This window comes from Pinus tabuliformis, chromosome 9, assembly GCF_031772625.1.
Source record: "Pinus tabuliformis cultivar Carrire ecotype Pingquan chromosome 9, CPIR1, whole genome shotgun sequence".
In the NCBI taxonomy this organism is placed as follows: domain Eukaryota; kingdom Viridiplantae; phylum Streptophyta; class Pinopsida; order Pinales; family Pinaceae; genus Pinus; species Pinus tabuliformis.
Window position 1 is genome coordinate 1,236,736,565 of NC_142307.1, and position 19,230 is coordinate 1,236,755,794.

At 39.2% G+C, this 19,230-nt stretch overlaps 1 protein-coding gene across 2 annotated transcripts in view; it reads right to left on the reverse strand.

Moving 5' to 3' along the window:
- Positions 1 to 2,601: 2,601 nt before the first annotated feature.
- SVR1 (pseudouridine synthase family protein) overlaps positions 2,602 to 19,230 on the reverse strand; it is a 246,940-nt gene continuing 230,311 nt past the window's right edge. For both annotated transcript variants that reach the window (XM_089440617.1, XM_089440616.1), the window contains one exon: positions 2,602 to 3,018. In XM_089440617.1, the coding sequence (XP_089296743.1) occupies positions 2,955 to 3,018 (64 nt within the window). In that variant the 3' untranslated portion in view covers positions 2,602 to 2,954. The remainder of the gene's footprint in view (positions 3,019 to 19,230) is intronic.

The following is a 19,230-nucleotide window of genomic DNA, read 5'->3' on the forward strand; positions in this document are numbered from 1 at the left end:
TTCAGAGTGGAAAAAGTGGAGGAATCATCTCTTAGGACCACTTTTACCAGCAAGACCCAGTGTGACAAATTGGGATTTGAAACCTTCTAAGAGCATTTTGAGGCATCAAAGACATTTTTTGGGTAAAACTTTGCTACTTTAGTGCATCACCTTTTTTTCTTATTCTACACAAAAATAGCTTTCCAATGGTGCAAGAATCACATCAATCAGAGTTTGTATGCAAAAATTATGCCATTGAGAAGTTGACCTTCTTGTTTTCACCACCATAATTTGAGAGGATACCATGTCATCCCCCATAATTCATGGAAAAGGAGCTAGCCATGTGATTACAATGAATAAGACTCTAAAAGAGTCTATATTATAACTCTGGTTAAGGGTTGAGGTAGTCAAACCTAACCACTAGTAGGCTATCAGACTATGTTATAACCAGACCACTAGGAGGAAAATGGGTTTCATTCTTTCAAGTTCATTTGTTCCATAACTAAGCAAAAATAGCCAAGAAGGATAAGAGATAGAGCACACAAAGAGGATTTATGCACTGCAGCAGTCCAAGGGCCACATGCCATACTTCTTTGTACTCACAATCATATTTCCATTCAGAGAAAGAGAGTGAGCGACCTCACCTTCGAGCTATGTTTTTCTATTGAGATGGTTTCCTAAGCCATATTGTATGTCAAATGTGTTTGAGAACTTTTATTTCACCATTTGCTATTTTTTGCATAATTTTAATTTGCATGCTTGTGCTATTAACAATAATATAAAGATCCATAAATCTAAAGAGATATAAAACTGGGGCCACATGCCATACTTCTTTGTACTCACAATCATATTTCCATTCAGAGAAAGAGAGTGAGCGACCTCACCTTCGAGCTATGTTTTTCTCTTGAGATGGTTTCCTAGGCCATATTGTGTGTCAAATGTGTTTGAGAACTTTTATTTCACCGTTTGCTATTTTTTGCATAATTTTAATTTGCATGCTTGTGCTATTAACAATAATATAAAGATCCATAAATCTAAAGAGATATAAAACTGTAATAGTGTATAATTTGGAATTTTTAAGTATAATTTTATCAAATCTATTGTGATGAACTGTCCAGTGGAATATACGCGACAATATATGGATCAGTTACCAAAGGAAACTACCCTTCTAAGTTGTAATGATATGCCACACTTGGCTCTTACTGTAGTGCTAATTAAGTGTTCTCACATTATTTATTACATAATCCTGGAGTTCACTTAAATGATTGGGGTCATTCTTCATGGTTTGATGAACATCAATTGTGAACAACTTGATCAACCAACGATTTCGGTAGTTATTATGGTGCATTTTTTTTAAAATCTTCTTATGAACTTAAACATCAACCAAGGACTTGGTGCAAGCTCTCTAAGTTTTTCCAACAAGCACCTTTATGCCACAGAGGTAAATGATACAGGGTCAAATAAATTTTGAGGGTGTCCATATGCCAGAGTAAAACCACATTTGGAGTAACCCAAAAAGTTAACAACCATCCCCAATCTAATGGGAAAACTAACATTATGCATTTATATCTAGAAGGGTATCTCTATTACTTTGCATTTGATAAACAATCACAATGGATCGAACAATTTCCTTTGCAAAATGGTGGTACAACATTTCCTTCCATACATCATCCAAATGTCCCCATTTATGGCGCTCCATGGGTATCATCATCTATCCAATCACATCATCCTTAAGAGAAAATCATGAGGTTAAAGCAATAGAGGATCACATAGAGCACCAACAAGTTCTCCAACTATATAAGACCACCTATCATATTTATTCTAATCATTCATCACCATCATCATCATCATCATATATATATATATTATTCTTGTGGATTCTTTTGACTTGTCTCTTATCTATAGTGGCTTTGTGTAATGACCATCAAGTTTATTACAATACTCAGTACACATTGTGTTTTTGAATGGCAAGTACAAAACAATTAAGGTGAAACATTATTTGTTAATCCGTAAAGAGATAAGAGAGTTTAATCACTATGTTAAAAGACACTTTCTACAATCCAGTATGAGGGAGTTGTGTCATTCCTCCCATGCTCAACATACAATTGACTTATGGCATTTAAAAAATATTAATTACAAAATATTTTAATATTGGCCATAAATAAAATATTTCTATGTACATCTTAAGTAATATATATATATATATATATATATATATATATTCTATGAAATATCTTTATATTCCATATGAGGAATATACATGTTAGATCTAGAGTTAAGATGAATCTACATAGATATGTTTCACAAGAACAAAACTCATCAAATGCTTGGATGACAATAAGACATCAATCATTGAATAATTACATTCATTAGCTTAATATAATGCTACTGTTGCAAATACAATGAAATATTAAAGATCATCCCAACTACTTTTCAAAAATAGGAGTATCAACACTAGTATCAATTACAAATAAGATAGTGGCATGAAAAATCTAGGTCTGCTACGACAGGAACAAATGGCATCCCCTCTTTAAATTGAACAAAAGAAACTTGAGAAGTAAATGTTCAATGAAAGAGTCTAGGCCTTATACAGGGAGCAGCTAAAGGGTGTGGAGAGAGATATAAAATACAAAAGAAACATTGAAGTAAAAGCATACACTCGAAAAAATAGTACAATCTTTGTGATGGTTGACGAAGTGTAATCCTTCAGTTTTAGAAGGATCAACGTTACAAACACGAGCCCAAATATTTTTCAAGATGCATCTTTACATTTGAGAATAGGATTTATTTGAGAAAAATAAATATAAAAGCTAGGAAAAACCATGACCGCACATTTTTCACTTAAAAATTTAATCTAAATGTAAGAAAAGCAATTATAACAGATCAACAATGTTGCGTCAATCATATTGTTTATAGATTAGACTTTTCCTTTTTCATGATTCAGATAAGGCTTGCTTTCCAGGTCAGATGCATTATTACATTTTCACGCCAACCAACCTTTTGATCTGGGCCTCTCCTAATACTTGATGCTTTCCAATGCTGAAAAACAGATATAACAATGTTAGATTTTCATATGAAAGAAAAAACTATGATGGGTACACGAATAAAGGTTATGCCAGTGGCTTGAGTAATAAAAATGTGTTTCTTGTATATGTTTGTTCATGTTTATGTCGGTATAAGGGAACATCATAAGAAAATATGTAAGTTTCAACTGTTTGACTGGTAAAGAGTATCCAATAGCTTCTGTTTCTGAATAGGACAAAACAAAATGTTTAGTATGATCTCAAGTTAGTGCAACACAGAAATAAGACGACTGCCATATATTATAAAAGACTTGTGTGCATTTGCTAATAGAAGACCACATACACGTCTAAGGATTATGTTATAGCCTCTGTTAAGATCTGCCCAGGAGAAACTTTAAACCTGGTTATTATAGTGAACACCTACATGCAAAGAATATCAAGCTATCTAGTTTCTGATACAGCTAAATAATTTTGACAATAATACCAATACATTAAACCTTATGGACAAAATTGGTATTTGATAGAAATGCTTTTACAGCAAAGACTTTGTTACCGTCTTAAAATGCAGAAGTAATTCCACATTTTCATGAGCTTTTCTCTCTTGCCAAGTACAAAAGAAGACTCCAGTAGCAGTTTGGAGAGTCTTGTCCCCTAGGGGAACTTGGGACCACGTTGGTGACTATTACAAGAAGGAAAGCCCAAAACAATAATGCCCTACCATATCAGGGCTCCAAAGCATGATTTATGGCATATTAAGGGGTCAAATATAATGAAAAGAAGGAACACACTTTCCATAGATTGAAATACTATTTTTACTCCTTAAAATCCTAAATGGAAGAATCCCTACTTTGGGATTGAGAAAGGTATGAATAGAGGAAAGATTCATTTGGTAGAGGCACGGTTGGAAATGTGGAAGATCCCCTCCAAACTAAGTTGAAAATATTTTTTCAGGAAGAAGTGAAGGGGCATTTTAGTGTGACGTTCTTCATCCTTTTTTCTATACTGTTGTATTAATTTGATGGCGGGAAATTACTTGTACATATCTGCTAGAATAATCTCCGTAGAAGGGTAGTTTTGCTCCAACAAGAAAATGTTGGGGTTTTGGTGGAACCCTTCCTTTGTCTCACTATAATCATTGTGTTTATTTAATGATACTTGTTGTAATATCTTAGTTAGGGTGGTTCACTCTATTTTGAGGGTTTTCCTGAATCCTAACTAGGGTTGTAGGCTAAGAGTGGCATGTTTAGCCCCTCTTGATATTTGGGGGAAATCACACTCGAAGAATGATGCATTGTATGCTCTTCATTCTATAAAGAAGGCTTCTTACTCTTGCCTACTTCATTTATTGTTTCATATGTTGCTGTCCTTTAGTTATTCATGGTTACACATTATTACATGGCTGATTTTGTACTTGTTGTGAGGAGCATCTTTAGATAGGCCCTCCTTTAATTTTCTGCATATTATAGTAGACCCACTTGGATAATAAGGGCATGTTTACAATGTCCTAACTATGTCTCCTTCCATACTATTCGAACCCTCTTGATTGTTCTAACTTCTAACTCCATTGCCCAAATTGGATAGGCACTAGCCTTGGCAATCCTCCATCCCTTAAATCCTAAAGAATATCATTTCTATCTTTCCTAGGGATTCCCCATTTGAGCTGGAGGAGAGCTGGCCTAAAGTAAGAAGAAGAGTTATTGTAGTGACAGTGGAAAACCTTCACAAGTGCCTCTAGGGTTGCACGTTGTTCAGGGACTTGAATATCATTGAGTATAGGCTTTGGAGATAACAATTTGGCATCACTGCCAGGGACAAAGTCTAGTTCTTTAGATTCAATAGATTGGCTATACTTTGAAGATATTTCTCATCTAACGACTCCATAAAGGAACAAAGCCTTGTTCTAGTACATTTTGAAGTGTCTTGCTATTTGTAGAGGTGATGACATTTAGTAGGATTGAAAGCACATAAAGGCTTACATAGCAACTCCATTGATATAGAAATGGCGTATGATAGTGATGTGTTCTCAAAAGTTTATGTGTGCTTACCATTTTGAAGATTTAGGAGTGAAGAAACACAGCATCACACCAAGAAAAATTTGATGCTGAAGTTTTTGGTTCATTAGATTTCTCAGGTATCGCAAGTTATACCCAAATGATTTCCCTAATCCAAATTGTGATGAGCACCTTGTAATGGGTTCCATGGACATGTTGATTCAACTACACTACATATTACATTCTTTATGAAATTTATTTCAGATTTTGATGTTGTCCATGAGGATAGCAGAACAAAAATATTTGTGCTTACCTTCGAAGGCTTTGTAGAAATATGGTTCGGAAGTCTTTGTAGAAATGAAATAGAGGTTTGATCTAAGCGTTTTAGTGCTGGGATCCTAGTAATGAATATATGATACAGATCTAGTTGAGGCTTGTCAATATAGAGAAAGTCAGACATCATACTTGCCACTTGCATATCAGAATAAGTCCTTTCATGTTCTCTTGGTTGAAACCAATGAGAAACATAATGTATGTTGTCCATGGTTGATTATATCAAAGAAAAATATGGTGAACCAGGTGAAGAGAAGCTTGAGCATGGATCATTTGGATGACCAGTTTTCCAATCACATGAGCCACTTGCACATGAGAATTCAGACCTAGAAGAGGAGAAGTCCGATGAAGTTATTGCAGAACTTGTTGCAACACTTCATGAAGATATTAAAGTTGAAGAGTCCACTGAAGACTATGCACTCCATCTTAATCCAAAAGAAACGTTCTGTGATGATGATATATACTTGTACGAGACTCGAGTGTAGAAAATTGTAGGCTCAACCTGGTTTCAGTTTTAGGAATCACATCAGTTTAATGCTCAATCCAACATAGATTTTTACTGCTGTTTTTAAATATGAATATTTGCTAAAACACAAAACACATAAGCCTACTCTACTTTCACTTTCACTGAGAATAAATGCAGCAGTCGCACAAATTTAACACAATGATTTTTGGTTCAAAGACCTTAGAAAAACCCCGAAGGGAAAACCAGTGAGGAGAGAGATTTTTATTACTTTCAGATAAATTATTACAGCATGTATTACAGCAGTTAAGTCAACTTATGTTATAGGATATCACGCCCAGATTTCCTAGAATTTCATGCTGTAGCTGCTCCTTAAATATTGTGCCATACAGCTCCTCATTTTCTTTGCCAATCACATCCATAAATTTGTGCCTGACAGTCCCCTAGAAATGTTGATTTTGGGTAGCTGTTGGATGTATTCCCCAGCTACACAAGTTAAAAGAAAGAAAAAATAAATTTAAATTAAAAGAAGGAAAATTAAATTTAATTTGCAAAGAGACGTGCCTCTTGGGCACCCCAAAATTACTATAAAAAGACACTTGAACTTCCCATTTTCACACACACTACATTTTTTTTTTCTCTCTAACATGTGGGAAGTAATCTGAGGAAGAGGCCAAAGTTTCTAAGGAGTCGAATGTTTTAGACAGTGAATGTTGGACCAGTTGAATTTTCTTAGTGTAATTACTTAATGATGTTCCGGAGTGTGTTAAATGTTGATTGCTGGTAGCATCGGATGTGCTGTAAATCTCAAAATTTGCAGGGAGGCTTAGCCGCATGCATTCTCCAATACCAGAAATCGTTTTGGGAAATTCCACCCAGAGACAATTTTATTAAAATAATTAATTATTTTTAATGGGACCCTAAGTCTAAACTTAGGAAATTAAAATAATTAAAGGGTATTAATCTAACTTTGAGTGAAACTTCTAGAAGAAGACGAGGATCAAGCCAAAATGATCTAAGCCATTGATTAGAAGTTAATCTGGGCCGTTGGTTGTCCAACAGAAAGATATAAAAAGAAGCTTCAGGGGCACTTGGAGAACACACAAAGGGGAGATCGGAAGTTCAATTTTCTGAAGCAGAGCAGCTGCCGGAGAGATTTCGATAGTGATTTTTTGCAGAGGGGCAAGGATAGTATCCGAAGGGAAATCTTTCTCGGTCGGAGAATACTCAACAGAGACGAGAGAGAGAGAGATCCAATAGAGGCAGCGCAAAACTAGAGAGGCTGACGTAGAGCCATAGAGAGGCAGCACAACAGCCTTGAGGTGTCCAAAATTCGCTGGAGGGTTCAATTTCTGTAGCTGGAAGTCGGGGTGTGAGACCGGGAGAGCAGAAGTTGGAATCTCAGAGGAAAATCGATCAGCCGGGAAGAGTGACGCAAGGTCCTAGACAGTGTAACGCTGGATTAATGCAGACATTGCACAGAGGCAATGCAGAGGCGGCCAGGGGTTGTTCATTCAAGGATTGGATCAGCCAGGACTTCCAATGATAGTGTGAGGTAATCTCACAAATCTCTCTGTCAGTGATATTCTCTGTAACTGGATTGTCGGGAAGGCATCCAGAGATTGTATTCAGAAATTACCATTGCATAATAATAAAATCCTCAGAGCTGCTGAACCATTTTTCCCACATTGGGTTTTTCCAGGGACATTTGTCCCAAAATAACTGTGTAGATGTGTTGTATCTCTTTCCTGCTCAGTTTCTTATTTATGCTTATAATTTAAATGGTGCAGACTACAGTGTATTAGTTTCGATATTTACTGTAGGAAACAGTAAGTAGCTTGATTCAGAAATTAACAAGTAGGAGAAAATTAATCAGTTGTTGCAATAGAAATTTGGGCATCCAAATTTTCACATTAAAGTAATATCATATATCATTGGAAGTAATTATCAGTTGCAGAAAATTTTGTTTGTCTAATTAGCACTAGAAAATCAACAAGAAATTTGTGCCAGTTGCACAAATTTCCCAGCAATTCCTCCCTCGAAAATTGTATTGATTGCTAACTGATGGGTTGTAAATAATGCTATCAGAATACCTTGAATTTCATGCCCAGGCTTTCTGAGAATTCATGTTGTTGCTTACAGCTCTCGCAGCCTCAATTTCTGTGTTGTCAAACCCCTAGAAATCTGCCAAGACTCGCAAGAAAATCGAGCTCAAAAAGCAGCAATAATCAATAATGCATGTCGTTGGCCTCTCTAAGAGGCCTAATGAAGTCCATAAGTGCCAAATGATGAGTTGGACTTCCAAAGGTAATGGACAAAGGGTTGGCCCCTTGTTCGCCACATAATAAACTTGTGGTGCTCCCAATGGTTGTGAGGGCACACAAGTGACCTCATGGGTCTCAAAGTAAGTCGAAGATGCATGTAGACCATCTATAACAAATCAGATGATGGTGTAGGTGATGCCACATCATCCTATAAGTCTTGGGTCAGTTGCCAAGTGCATGGTACATCTGTGGGGTTCGCTGGGCAAAGGTGAGCCACGTGCATCTTCCTCGTCCAATAGGTGAATCTCGAGCAATCTATGAACATCTTTGGAGATCCATGGAGTGTTGTCTATTGTTGTGGAGGCTCATGGCTCTCAACACACGCCCTACATGTGCCAATGTGGAGGCTCATGGCTCTCAAGTTTCAACACACACCCTACATATGCCAACGTAGCCCTCTGGAGGGTTAGGACCCCATATAGGAAGACCAAACCCAAGATGGAGACTCCATGCAATCCTACATAAGATCCAATGCGTCCCTAGCCTTCTAGTACAACAAGTCATCAAGGAAATCGAGTAAAAGAGCTTACAAACCATGGACCACAGGCGGGGACTTCATAATGGCTTGCCCTTCCATAATGGGCTTTAGCATGTGCTAATGTCTCCAAACTCCAAACGGGGTTAACCAAGCATCCCATTAGGCGGTTTCTACCTTTAAAGGGGATAATATGTCCAAGCTACATCATTTAAAAGGTGGTGGCATGTGAGGTGAATGGAGTAAGGAATGAGAAGGGGCAGCCCTGGGCCACATGCTAGCGTACAAGGGTAGCCAATAGAAGGGAAGCCCACACTTGGATATATAATGTATAGGAGGGAGAAATCGTGGTACATGAGGTGCCTCGACCTTGATTTTTCCACCCTTCTTTATATGCCTTTTTCCTTTTATGATTTTTCTTCACTTAACTGCTCAGGGCTCAAGGGGTAAGAGCATGATGTGTGAGATATAATAGTGGATACCCCCTTTTAAGGTAGGGTGGTTCATTGCCCACCAGGGGTTGGGAAAATCATGGGTTCCTATATGATGCAGGGGGCTCATAGAACCTATAGGAACCAGGGTGATGGCCATGATGATGGGGTAGAGCTCATGCATTGGCTTTTGCCCACGTGCTAAATGTGTTTGTCCCGCCCATCTTTTGCATTTTGTGGTACATTTTCTTGTTGAATGTGGCCAATTGTGCTTTTACGTTTCTTTTTAGCTACATCGACCTCTGAGGCATCATTCCAAACTTTACCCAAGGTGTGGGCAAGGGGAAGGGGAGCGCTAGCCCTATGTGGACCCATGTGGGAGAAATGATGAATGGGGTAAAAATGAGTGGAAAGGGGGTGACATATGCGGATGAGGGAGCAGGACCATGCAACCAAAATCAGAGTTTCCCATGAAATACCATCCCTAAGGCCAAATGATTAGTAAAAGAGATCCCATGGGACTAGAATCCAAGGTTAATATCCAAAAAGGGGCCTAGGCGACAAGAGCACAGACCTAGCCCATTCTTTCCACCGAATCTCCCCATTAATCCATGCTCAGAAGTGTCCATGATAAGCCAACTACAATACTCAATTACCAAATGACAAGGCATACCTTTAGGTTCGGGAGGCCCACCTTCAAACATATGCTCATGACAGATGGATGAGGGACCACATGGCTGGCTCAGGTGGCGGAGAAATGGCACAACGACCTAGTTAATAACTACAAGGGGTTGCCGACCGAGGACCATCTTGGAGAAAAAAATTCTCCTATGGATATCACCCAGAAAATGGTGGGTTACCGGCCTCACATGTTGCCATGCTTGTTTCCATGTGTTAGTTTTTGTAGCATAGGATGTGTTCTAGTCACGAAATTGGGTGGAGAGGCTAGAATATATGAGATCTCCGAAACCCAGAAATCGTTTATGGAAATTCCACCTAGAAGTATCTCAATTAGATTATTAGCCGATTTTTAAATATTTCCTATGTCTAAACTTAGGGAATATGGTTAATTAATCAATATTAATTGTGATAAAGTGAGAAATATCTAGAAAATCACATGGATCGACAGGGAGTTAATCTGGGCCCCTGATTAAGTTCTCATATTGGTCGTTGGTGCTCCAACAAAATATTATAAGAAGTCTATGGGTAGATGGAGATCACATTAGTCCAGATACTCAGTTGCCCGGGCAGTTTGATTTTGTTAGTAGCAAAGATTCAACAAAGAAGATTGAGTCAGAGGGTGAGTAACAGGTGGTAGCGGAGGTCAGCAACATTTCCAGAGGAAGTCTTCTATTTCCGGAAGAGGCAGTGAGAGGGAGTGTGAAATTCCCAGAGGGTCTTTGCGCAGGCACAACAACAATCAATTTGATTTAGCTAGAGGAGCTAGTGATTCAGCAACTGGAGGCCAGGATTTTGGTCAGATGAGGCAGTGAGTTAGTTCCAGAGCTAGACAAAGATAGAGCTAACGGTTTCAGAGGTTTTTGGAGGCGGTTGTAGCAGGATCTACACAAGCTTTGCACAAAAGTTGACGCAAAAGGGATTGCTTGTGGTTGGGGAGACAATTCTGGGGACAAAAACGAACTATAGGGTGAGAGAAAATTCTCAGAATCATCTTGCCAGTATTTTTCCCAGATTGGATTGCCAGTAGAGCATCCAAATTATTGTACTCAAATTTATTGCTAAAGAATAATAATAAAACCCTCATCCGCTGCATCGGTTTTCCCAAGTTGGATTTTTCCGAGGACAATTGTCCAAAAACAACTGTGTTAAATTTTTGTGTGCGCTAGAATTTCTTAATTTCCAGTATTTTATTTTCCGCATTATTTTATTTGTAAAGGTTGTAGTGTGAATTATTTGATATTTGTCATAGCAAACAACAGATAAATTGTTAAAATTAATTAACATTTAGAAGAATACTTTCAGGTTGCAGCATTAGGATTCTAGTTTAGGAATTTTCACATGGTATCAGAGCATGAGTGATTAGCCAGGAAGTTCAAAAGTGAAGAGGGGAATTTCACTGTTCAAACGGGGCAGCAGGCCGAAATTCTTAGAGGCAGCGCAGTGCTCAGACAGGCAGGCTGGAATTGCTGGGTAGAAAATTTGATTTTCAGTTGTAGGGTTGCAGAAAAGTCGAATTGCTCGAGTTAGCGATTCCAGCATGAGTAACAACAGCTCAGATTTTCATTGAGCAGATTTTTGGTTGGATGCAGAGGGTTTTGCAGCAGTTTGGAATTACAGAATCAACGTCGAGTGGAAAGAGGAATAACATACTGTAAATTCTTCAGTATAATCATGGACAAAATTGACATACAACAGACTTCAGATTTGTCTCCCAAGTTGGAAGACAAATTTTCTTGCCTCTCAGCATCAACTTCACAGGTGTCTGGTATATAGACAGTTGAGCATCAACTCATATGACGGGGTTAGAGAATATTTCTGAAGCTACAAGGAGGAGCAAATGGACTTTCAGATTACGATGGGAAACAAAACAAAGTGTACTCTAGTAGGGAGAGGTACCATCAATTTTCAGAGGGAGTCAGGAGCAAGCACTAACGCTACAGATGTATTGCATGTGCCAGGATTGGGTATGAACCTGATTTTGGTATCCCATTTACAGGATAAGGGATATGATATCCATTTCTTAGGGAAGAAAATGTTTGTCAAACACTCAAGCTGGAAGAGGGTAAGACAGATTGGAGGACGAAGCAATAGATTGTACAGGTTGCAACTCGACTCTCTAATGGCACTAATAGGCATTAACAGTACCAGTGGAAAGGAACTAAATGAGTTATGGCATAGAAGAATGGGACATCTACACCATGGGGCATTCAAGATGCTCAAAGAAACAGTAACAATGGTTCCAGAACTTAGCACGGAATACGATGATGTTTGCAGAGGATGCGTACTTGGGAAGTATGTTAATGCAACATTCCCAAGAAGTGACAATAGAGCAAATGGTGTGTTAAGACATACATTCTGATATTTGTGGCCCAATGTCCACTAGAGTTCTCAGTGGTGTCGAATACTTCGTCACCTTTATTGATGACCATTCCAAGAAAACTTGGATCTACTTCTTAAAGACCAAAGATGAGGCCTTTGATCATTTCAAGGAGTTTAAAGCTCGCATGGAGAATACGACAAGGAAGAAGATCAAGGTGCTTCGCTCAGATAATGGTGGAGAATATGTTGATAAAGACTTCACATATTTTTGCGTGAAGAAAGGCATCAGAAGAGAATGGACAACTCCATATAATCCACAGCAGAATGGGGTAGCAAAGTGGAAAAACAGAACCATAGTTGGGGTTGCAAAAGCTATGTTGTATGACCAGGATTTGCCCAAGTTTTTATGGGCAGAGGGATGTAACATGGTAGTGTATATTCAGAACAGGACTCCTAATAGAGCATTGGGGATGAAAACGCTAGGAGTCTTCACATAGAAGAAGCCAGAAGTTAGTCACTTCAAGATCTTTGGTAGCGTTGCTTATTACCACGTGCCAGATGAAAAGCGTACCAAATTGGATCAGATTGCAGAGAAGGGGTTTATCATTGGGTATAGCGAAACCTCAAAGGCATACAGGATCTACATTCCTAGCAATAGGAAGATTGTGGTGAGAAAAGAAGTGAAGTTCATGAAGGACCGAGCTTTCAGGAGATCCCGTGAGATGTCTGCAGGTGATTATAATCAGTCAACAGAAGCTCCTTTGGTCCAGCAGCAGGGGCAGCCACAAGGGCAACCAGTGGGACCGACAATAGGACAGTCACAAGGATCGAGTACAGTGACTAGAAACAATATTTCCTCAGTTGTAGGAGATCCGAGGAGTTCAAAAGAGACTGAGCAACAAAGGCAGGATGAGGAGTTAGTTGAACCTCCCACCACTAGTGGTCGAGCCAGCAGAGAGGATCATCAAACATTGAGAGATGCAGAGGAGTTTATTAGAACTCCAAAGACGAACAAGAGACAGCGCAAACACCCTGACAGGTACCAAGCATTGGTGGCTCAGGGTGCGGAACCTTCCAACTTTCAGAAAGCTAAATAGCAACAGGTGTGGGTAGATTCCATGGTAGAAGAGTATAGCTCTATCATGATGAATGATGTTTGGGAGGTGGTGCCAAGGCCTGAAGACAAGTAACTTACAGGTTCGAAATGGATCTACAAGATCAAGTATGTTGCAGATGGCAGTGTGGAAAAGTACAAGGCTAGGTTCATGGCAAAGGGGTATGCACAGAAAGAAGAGATAGATTATGAGGAAACCTTTGCCCCAATTGCCAAAAACACTTCTATCTGACCAGTTATATCCCTAGAAGCTCATATGGGATGGCAGATTCACCAGATGGACGTCAAGACAACATTCTTGAACGGGGTGATAGAGGAAGAGGTGTACATAGAACAACCAAAGGGCTTCGAAACTCATGAGAGGGGCCCTCATGTGTGCAAACTGAAGAAAGCTCTATACGAACTCAAGAAGGGTCCCAAGGCTTGGTATGGTTGGATTGACAGCTACTTGCAAGTTGCAACAGATGGGATTCATCAAGAGTGACGCAGATCCCAACCCTTACTATTTGATGGTAGAGGGTGAGCCACTCATCCTAGTATTGTATGTGGATGATCTCTTCTTGACAGGATCATCAGGGCTCATAGAAGACTACAAGAGAAACCTAGCAGCAGAGTTTGATATGAAAGATTTGGGGTTGATGCATTATTTCATAGGATTGGAAGTGTGGTAGAAGGATGGGGAGATCTTCCTTGGGCAAGGAAGATATGTTGTAGATATTCTGAAGAGGTTCAGAATGCACGATTGTAGACCCATGTCTACACCCATGATAACCAACTGGAAAAAGAAATATGCATCAGATAACAAGGATGTCAACCCCATCTTTCATAGACAATTTATTGGGTCTCTCATGTATTTGGTCAACACTATGCTAGATATTTGCTTTGCAATCAATACCCTCAGTTAGTTTATGGTACAGCTGAAGAGGGTACATTGGGCATCGACGAGGCATATTTTGAGGTATGTGCGTGGCATAGTCGAGTATGGGTGATGTCAAACCATGTGGGTTCACAGATGCAGATTGGGCAGGCAGTTTAGTAGATAGGAAAAGTACCTCCGAGTATTGCTTCAGTGTTGGATCAAAGATGGTTTCATGGCGCAGTAGGAAACAGAAGTCATTAGCACTGAGCTCTGCAGAAGCAGAATACATAGTAACGAGCACAACTACGTGTGAAGCTATATGGCTTCGGAAGTCACTAGTAATCTTGTTCAAGCAAAGGATGGAGGCGACCAATATCTACTGTGATAATCAAAGTTGCATCAAGCTCTCTGAGAATCTAGTGTTTCATGACAGGTCACAAGATATAGATATTCGATGTCATTTCATCAAAGATTGTGTACAACGTGGTGCGGTCCAACAAAAGCTTTAGGGAGAGCTAAGTTTGTCTATTTCAGAGAACGAATGGGTATGGTGGAGAACCTATTTTAGTAGCAGGGACTAATTATTTTAGATGCTTCTCAGTTAGCAGCAACAGATGAGAGGGAGTTGTAGTGAAGATGCAGAGTTGGTCGCAGTACAATAGTGGCACAGATGTAGCATCGAAATTGCGCAGTAGTTGGTGGGCAGCAATAGCCAGACAACAACAATGTAACAAAGGTGATACAAAGACAGGGTGTTGTGGCAAGATGTGCAGCACTAGAGAGAGAACACAGTCCTCACTAAGAGGGAGTGTTAGTTTTTGTAGCATCGGATGTGTTCTAGTCACGAAATTCAGTGGAGAGGCTAGAATACATGAGATCTCCAAAACCCAGAAATCGTTTCTAGAAATTCAACCTAGAAGTATCTCAATTATATTATTGGTTGACTTTTAAATATTTCATAGGTCTAAACTTAGGTTATATGGTTAATTAATCAGTATTAATTGAGATCAGTGTTAGTCTTTGTAGCATTGGATGTGTTCTAGTCACGAAATTTAGTGGAGAGGCTAGAATACATGAGATCTCCAAAACCCAGAAATCGTTTCTGGAAATTCAACCTAGAAGTATCTCAATTATATTATTGGTTGATTTTTAAATATTTCATAGGTCTAAACTTAGGTTATACGGTTATTTAATCAATATTAATTGAGATCAGGTGATAATTTTCTAGATAATCGCACAGATCGACAGGGAATTAATCTGGGCCCTTAATTAAGTTCTAATCTTGGTCGTTGGTGCTCCACGAGAAGATTATAATAAGAATTCGATGGGTAGATGTAGATCACACTAGTGCAAATACTCAATTCCCCAGGCCGTTCGATTTTCTCAGTAGCAAAGATTCAATAGAGAAGATTGAGTCAGAGGGTGAGTAGCAGGTGGCAGAGAGGTTAGTAGCATTTTTGGAGGAAGTCTTCTAGTTCCGGAAGAGGCAATGAGAGGGAGTGAAAAATTCCCAGAGGGTCTGCACAAGGATTGAGCAATTACAACAATAGTTAGTTCGATCTAGCTAAAGGAGCTAGTGATACAACAATTGGAGGGCATGATTTTGGTCAAATAAGGCAGTGAGTCAATTCCAAAGCCAGAAAAAGATAGAGTTAAGGGTTTCAGAATGTTTCTGGAGGCAGTTGCAGCAGGCTCTGCGCAAGCTCTGCGCAGAAGTTGACGCGAAAGGGATTGCGTGTGGCTGAGGAGGCAATTCCAGGGATAGAAACCAGTTGTGGGGTGAGGTAAAATTCTCACAATAATTTTACCATTAATTTTCCAGATTGGATTGCTAGTAGAGCATCCAAATTATTGTACTTAGATTTGCTGCTGAAGAATAATAATAAAACCCTCATCTGTTGCACCGATTTTCCCACATTGGGTTTTTCCGGGGATAATTGTCCAAAAATAACTATGTTAAATTTTGTGTGTGTGTTAGAATTTCTTAGTTTCCAACATTTTATTTTTCGTAGTATTTTATTTGTGAAGGTTGTAGTGTGAATTATTTGATATTTGTTGTAGCAAACAACAAATAAATTGTTAAAATTAATTGACAATTAGAAGAATAATTTCCAGTTGCTGTAATAGGATTCCAGTTTAGGAATTTTCAGACCATGTAATCTACTTCTGTAGAGCTTAATGCAACACACTGCTACTTCCTGTTGTACCAAGAGACAAAATCTGATCCCATGCTGAAGCAACACCCTGAAGTGTTTTTCAAGTCCACTGCATTATTTGCTCAGTCTGCATCAGTGTAGCCAATCATCCTGACAACATCACCTTGAGTATATTTCAACCTATACTCAAAAGTACCTCTTAGATATCACAACACATGCTTTGTCGTTGTCTAATGCACTCTCTTTGGTTCCACCATGAACAAACGAAGAGAGTTGACAACAAAGCAAATGCTTGACCCTGTTGACTAGATACATAAGAGAGCCAATGAGCTATCTATACAAGGTGGGGTCTACTGCCTCTTGCTTTGATGCATCAATCTTCTTCCAATTGATTATCATAGGTGTAGACATGGGTCTACAATCCAACATCTTGAATTTCTTCAAGATCTCCAAAGTATATCTCCCTTGACCAAGGAATATTTCCCCTTTGTCTGCCACACCTCAAGTCCTAGAAAATAGTACATCAACCCCAAGTCCTTCATCTTGAACTCTGCTACTAAGTCCCTCTTGTGATCTTCTATAAACCTCATTGAACCAGTCAAAAATAGATCACCCACATACAAAACGAAAATGAGTGGTTCACTTCCAACCATAAGATATTAGAGGTTCAAATCTGCCTCACTCTTCACAAAGCCCATCTCCTGCAAGTAACTGCCAATATGACCACACCACGCTTTGGGAGCTTGCTTGAGCCCGTATAACGCTCTCTTTAACCTGCATGCATGGGTTTCCCTCCCATGCATCTCAAAGGCCTTCATTTGTTCGATGTACACCTCCTCTTTTATGACTCCATTAAGGTACGTCATCTTGGCATCCATCTGATGAATCTGCCATCCCATTTGTGTTGCAAGTGAGATCACGTCCCTAACGAAAGTATACCTGACCACGGGAGCAAATGTCTCCTCATAATCTATTCCCTCTTTCCGAGATAAACCCTTTGCCATGAATCTGACTTTGAATTTTTCAATGTTGCCACTTGTAGCATGCTTGATCTTAAAGATCCAACCAGAACCAACCACTATCCCATCCAATGGTTTAGGCACCACCTCCCAAACATCGTTCAGCATGATGGAGTTGTAATCCAACATAGCATCCTAGCACACCTGGTGTTGAGCAGCCTCTTCATAGTTAGAAGGCGCACTGTCAATGAGCTGACTCATCAACACCTTGTAACTTGAATATCTCTTTGGTGGTCCCCTGTCCCAGGTGCTTGATCTAGGAGCTCCAACAAACTCCTTTGCATCTCTCAATGTCTGAAGCAACTTACCATTGCTTCTCCCACTTGTAATGGGTGGAGATTCAAGCTCCCCATCATGCTCTTGCTAATTATACGAACTCTCCTCTGCACTTGGACCTGTGCCTGTACTAGTTGTTCTACTTGTCCTTGTGTTCTGCACCTGGGATTTATATTCAACCCTTGGAGCTTTCGCTTGCTGACTCTGATCAATTGTTGGCAACTCACGAGATCTCCTGAAGGATTTCTCCTCTTGGAACTTAACATACCGTCTCACAATGATCATTTGAGTCCCTCAGATATAGATCCTATATGCCTTGGATGTTTCGTTGTAACCAACGAAATACCCCTTCTCTGCAGTTGAATCCAATTGGTTTGGTGCACTTCTCAGCTAGAACATAACAATAAGCGATTTTGCCAAAAATCCTGAAATGATCGACTTTTGGCTTCTTCCCTATAAATGCCTCCTCGGGTGTCATCTTTCCCAACACCTTATGTGGGACCCTATTCTAAATGTAAATTGTTGTGCTACATGCTTCTGCCCAAAGATATCTAGGCATATACTCGCTACCCCAACTATCATTCTGTTATTTCGTTTTGCAACCCCATTCTGCAACAGATTGTATGGAGTTGTCCACTCTCTCTTGATTCCCTCCTTGGCACATAACTCCATGAAGGTTTTCTCGATATACTCGCCTCCATTGTTTATTTGAAGTACCTTTATCTTCTTTCCTGTTGAATTCTCCACAAGAGCCTTAAATTCTTGTAAGCGACTGAAGACTTCATCTCTTATGTTCAAGAAGTAAATCCAGGTCTTCTTGGAGAAATCATCAATGAACATCACGAAATATTCGTAACCCCTGAGAGACTTTCTAGACAATGGACCACAAATATTAGAATGTATCAACTATAAAACACCCTTGGTTCTACTGTCGCTCCTTGGAAATGCTTCTTTTGAAAACTTTCCAAGTACACACCCTTTGTAAACATGATGTTCTGTACTCACCTATGGAATACCTGTCACTGCCTCTCTAAGCAACTTAAGTGCTCCATGATGGATTTGCCCCATCCTTCTATGCCATAGCTCTCCCATATCTAAACCATTGTTGCTGCTAAACAGTTCCTTTGGAGCGTCTAACTACATCTTGTACAACTTGTTGCTTCTTAACCCAATCTTCTTTACTAACATCCAATCCTGGTGTTTTCGATACACCTTCTATACTCAAAAGTATACATCATACCCCTTATCCTGAAGAGCAAAAACTGAAATCAAGTTCATTCCCAAACTTGGCACGTGCAACACATTTGTAACCTGGATATTTTTTCCAGACTCCCTATGAAATGTGACTGCCCCTCTCCCAACTGGAGTGTTAATTTTTCTTAGGGCTATATTGTTCTTTGCTTTGATAATTGCATTTCATTATTTCCATATTAAATTCACCCCACAACATCATAACATTATTCAAATTTACATCATTATTCAACAACATATGCAATTATATAGAAAGAACAATATCATCATCAATGCAGCAGAACATAAAGGAACAATAAAAGAAAAGCATTCACACATAGAGACACTAGGATTGGTCAAAGACCAGGAAAAAATCCACTACGGGGAAAACCCTTTCAAATTCTTCTTCTTATTAGATTGTCATTGAATGATTCAATAAAAGAGAGTACAATGATCCATATCTTCATCCATACAACTATCTAGCAAAAATCAACTAAAGCATCATGGGATGAACCCAATAATGCAAATAATCAAAACCCTGATTCAGTGCTTGTGGT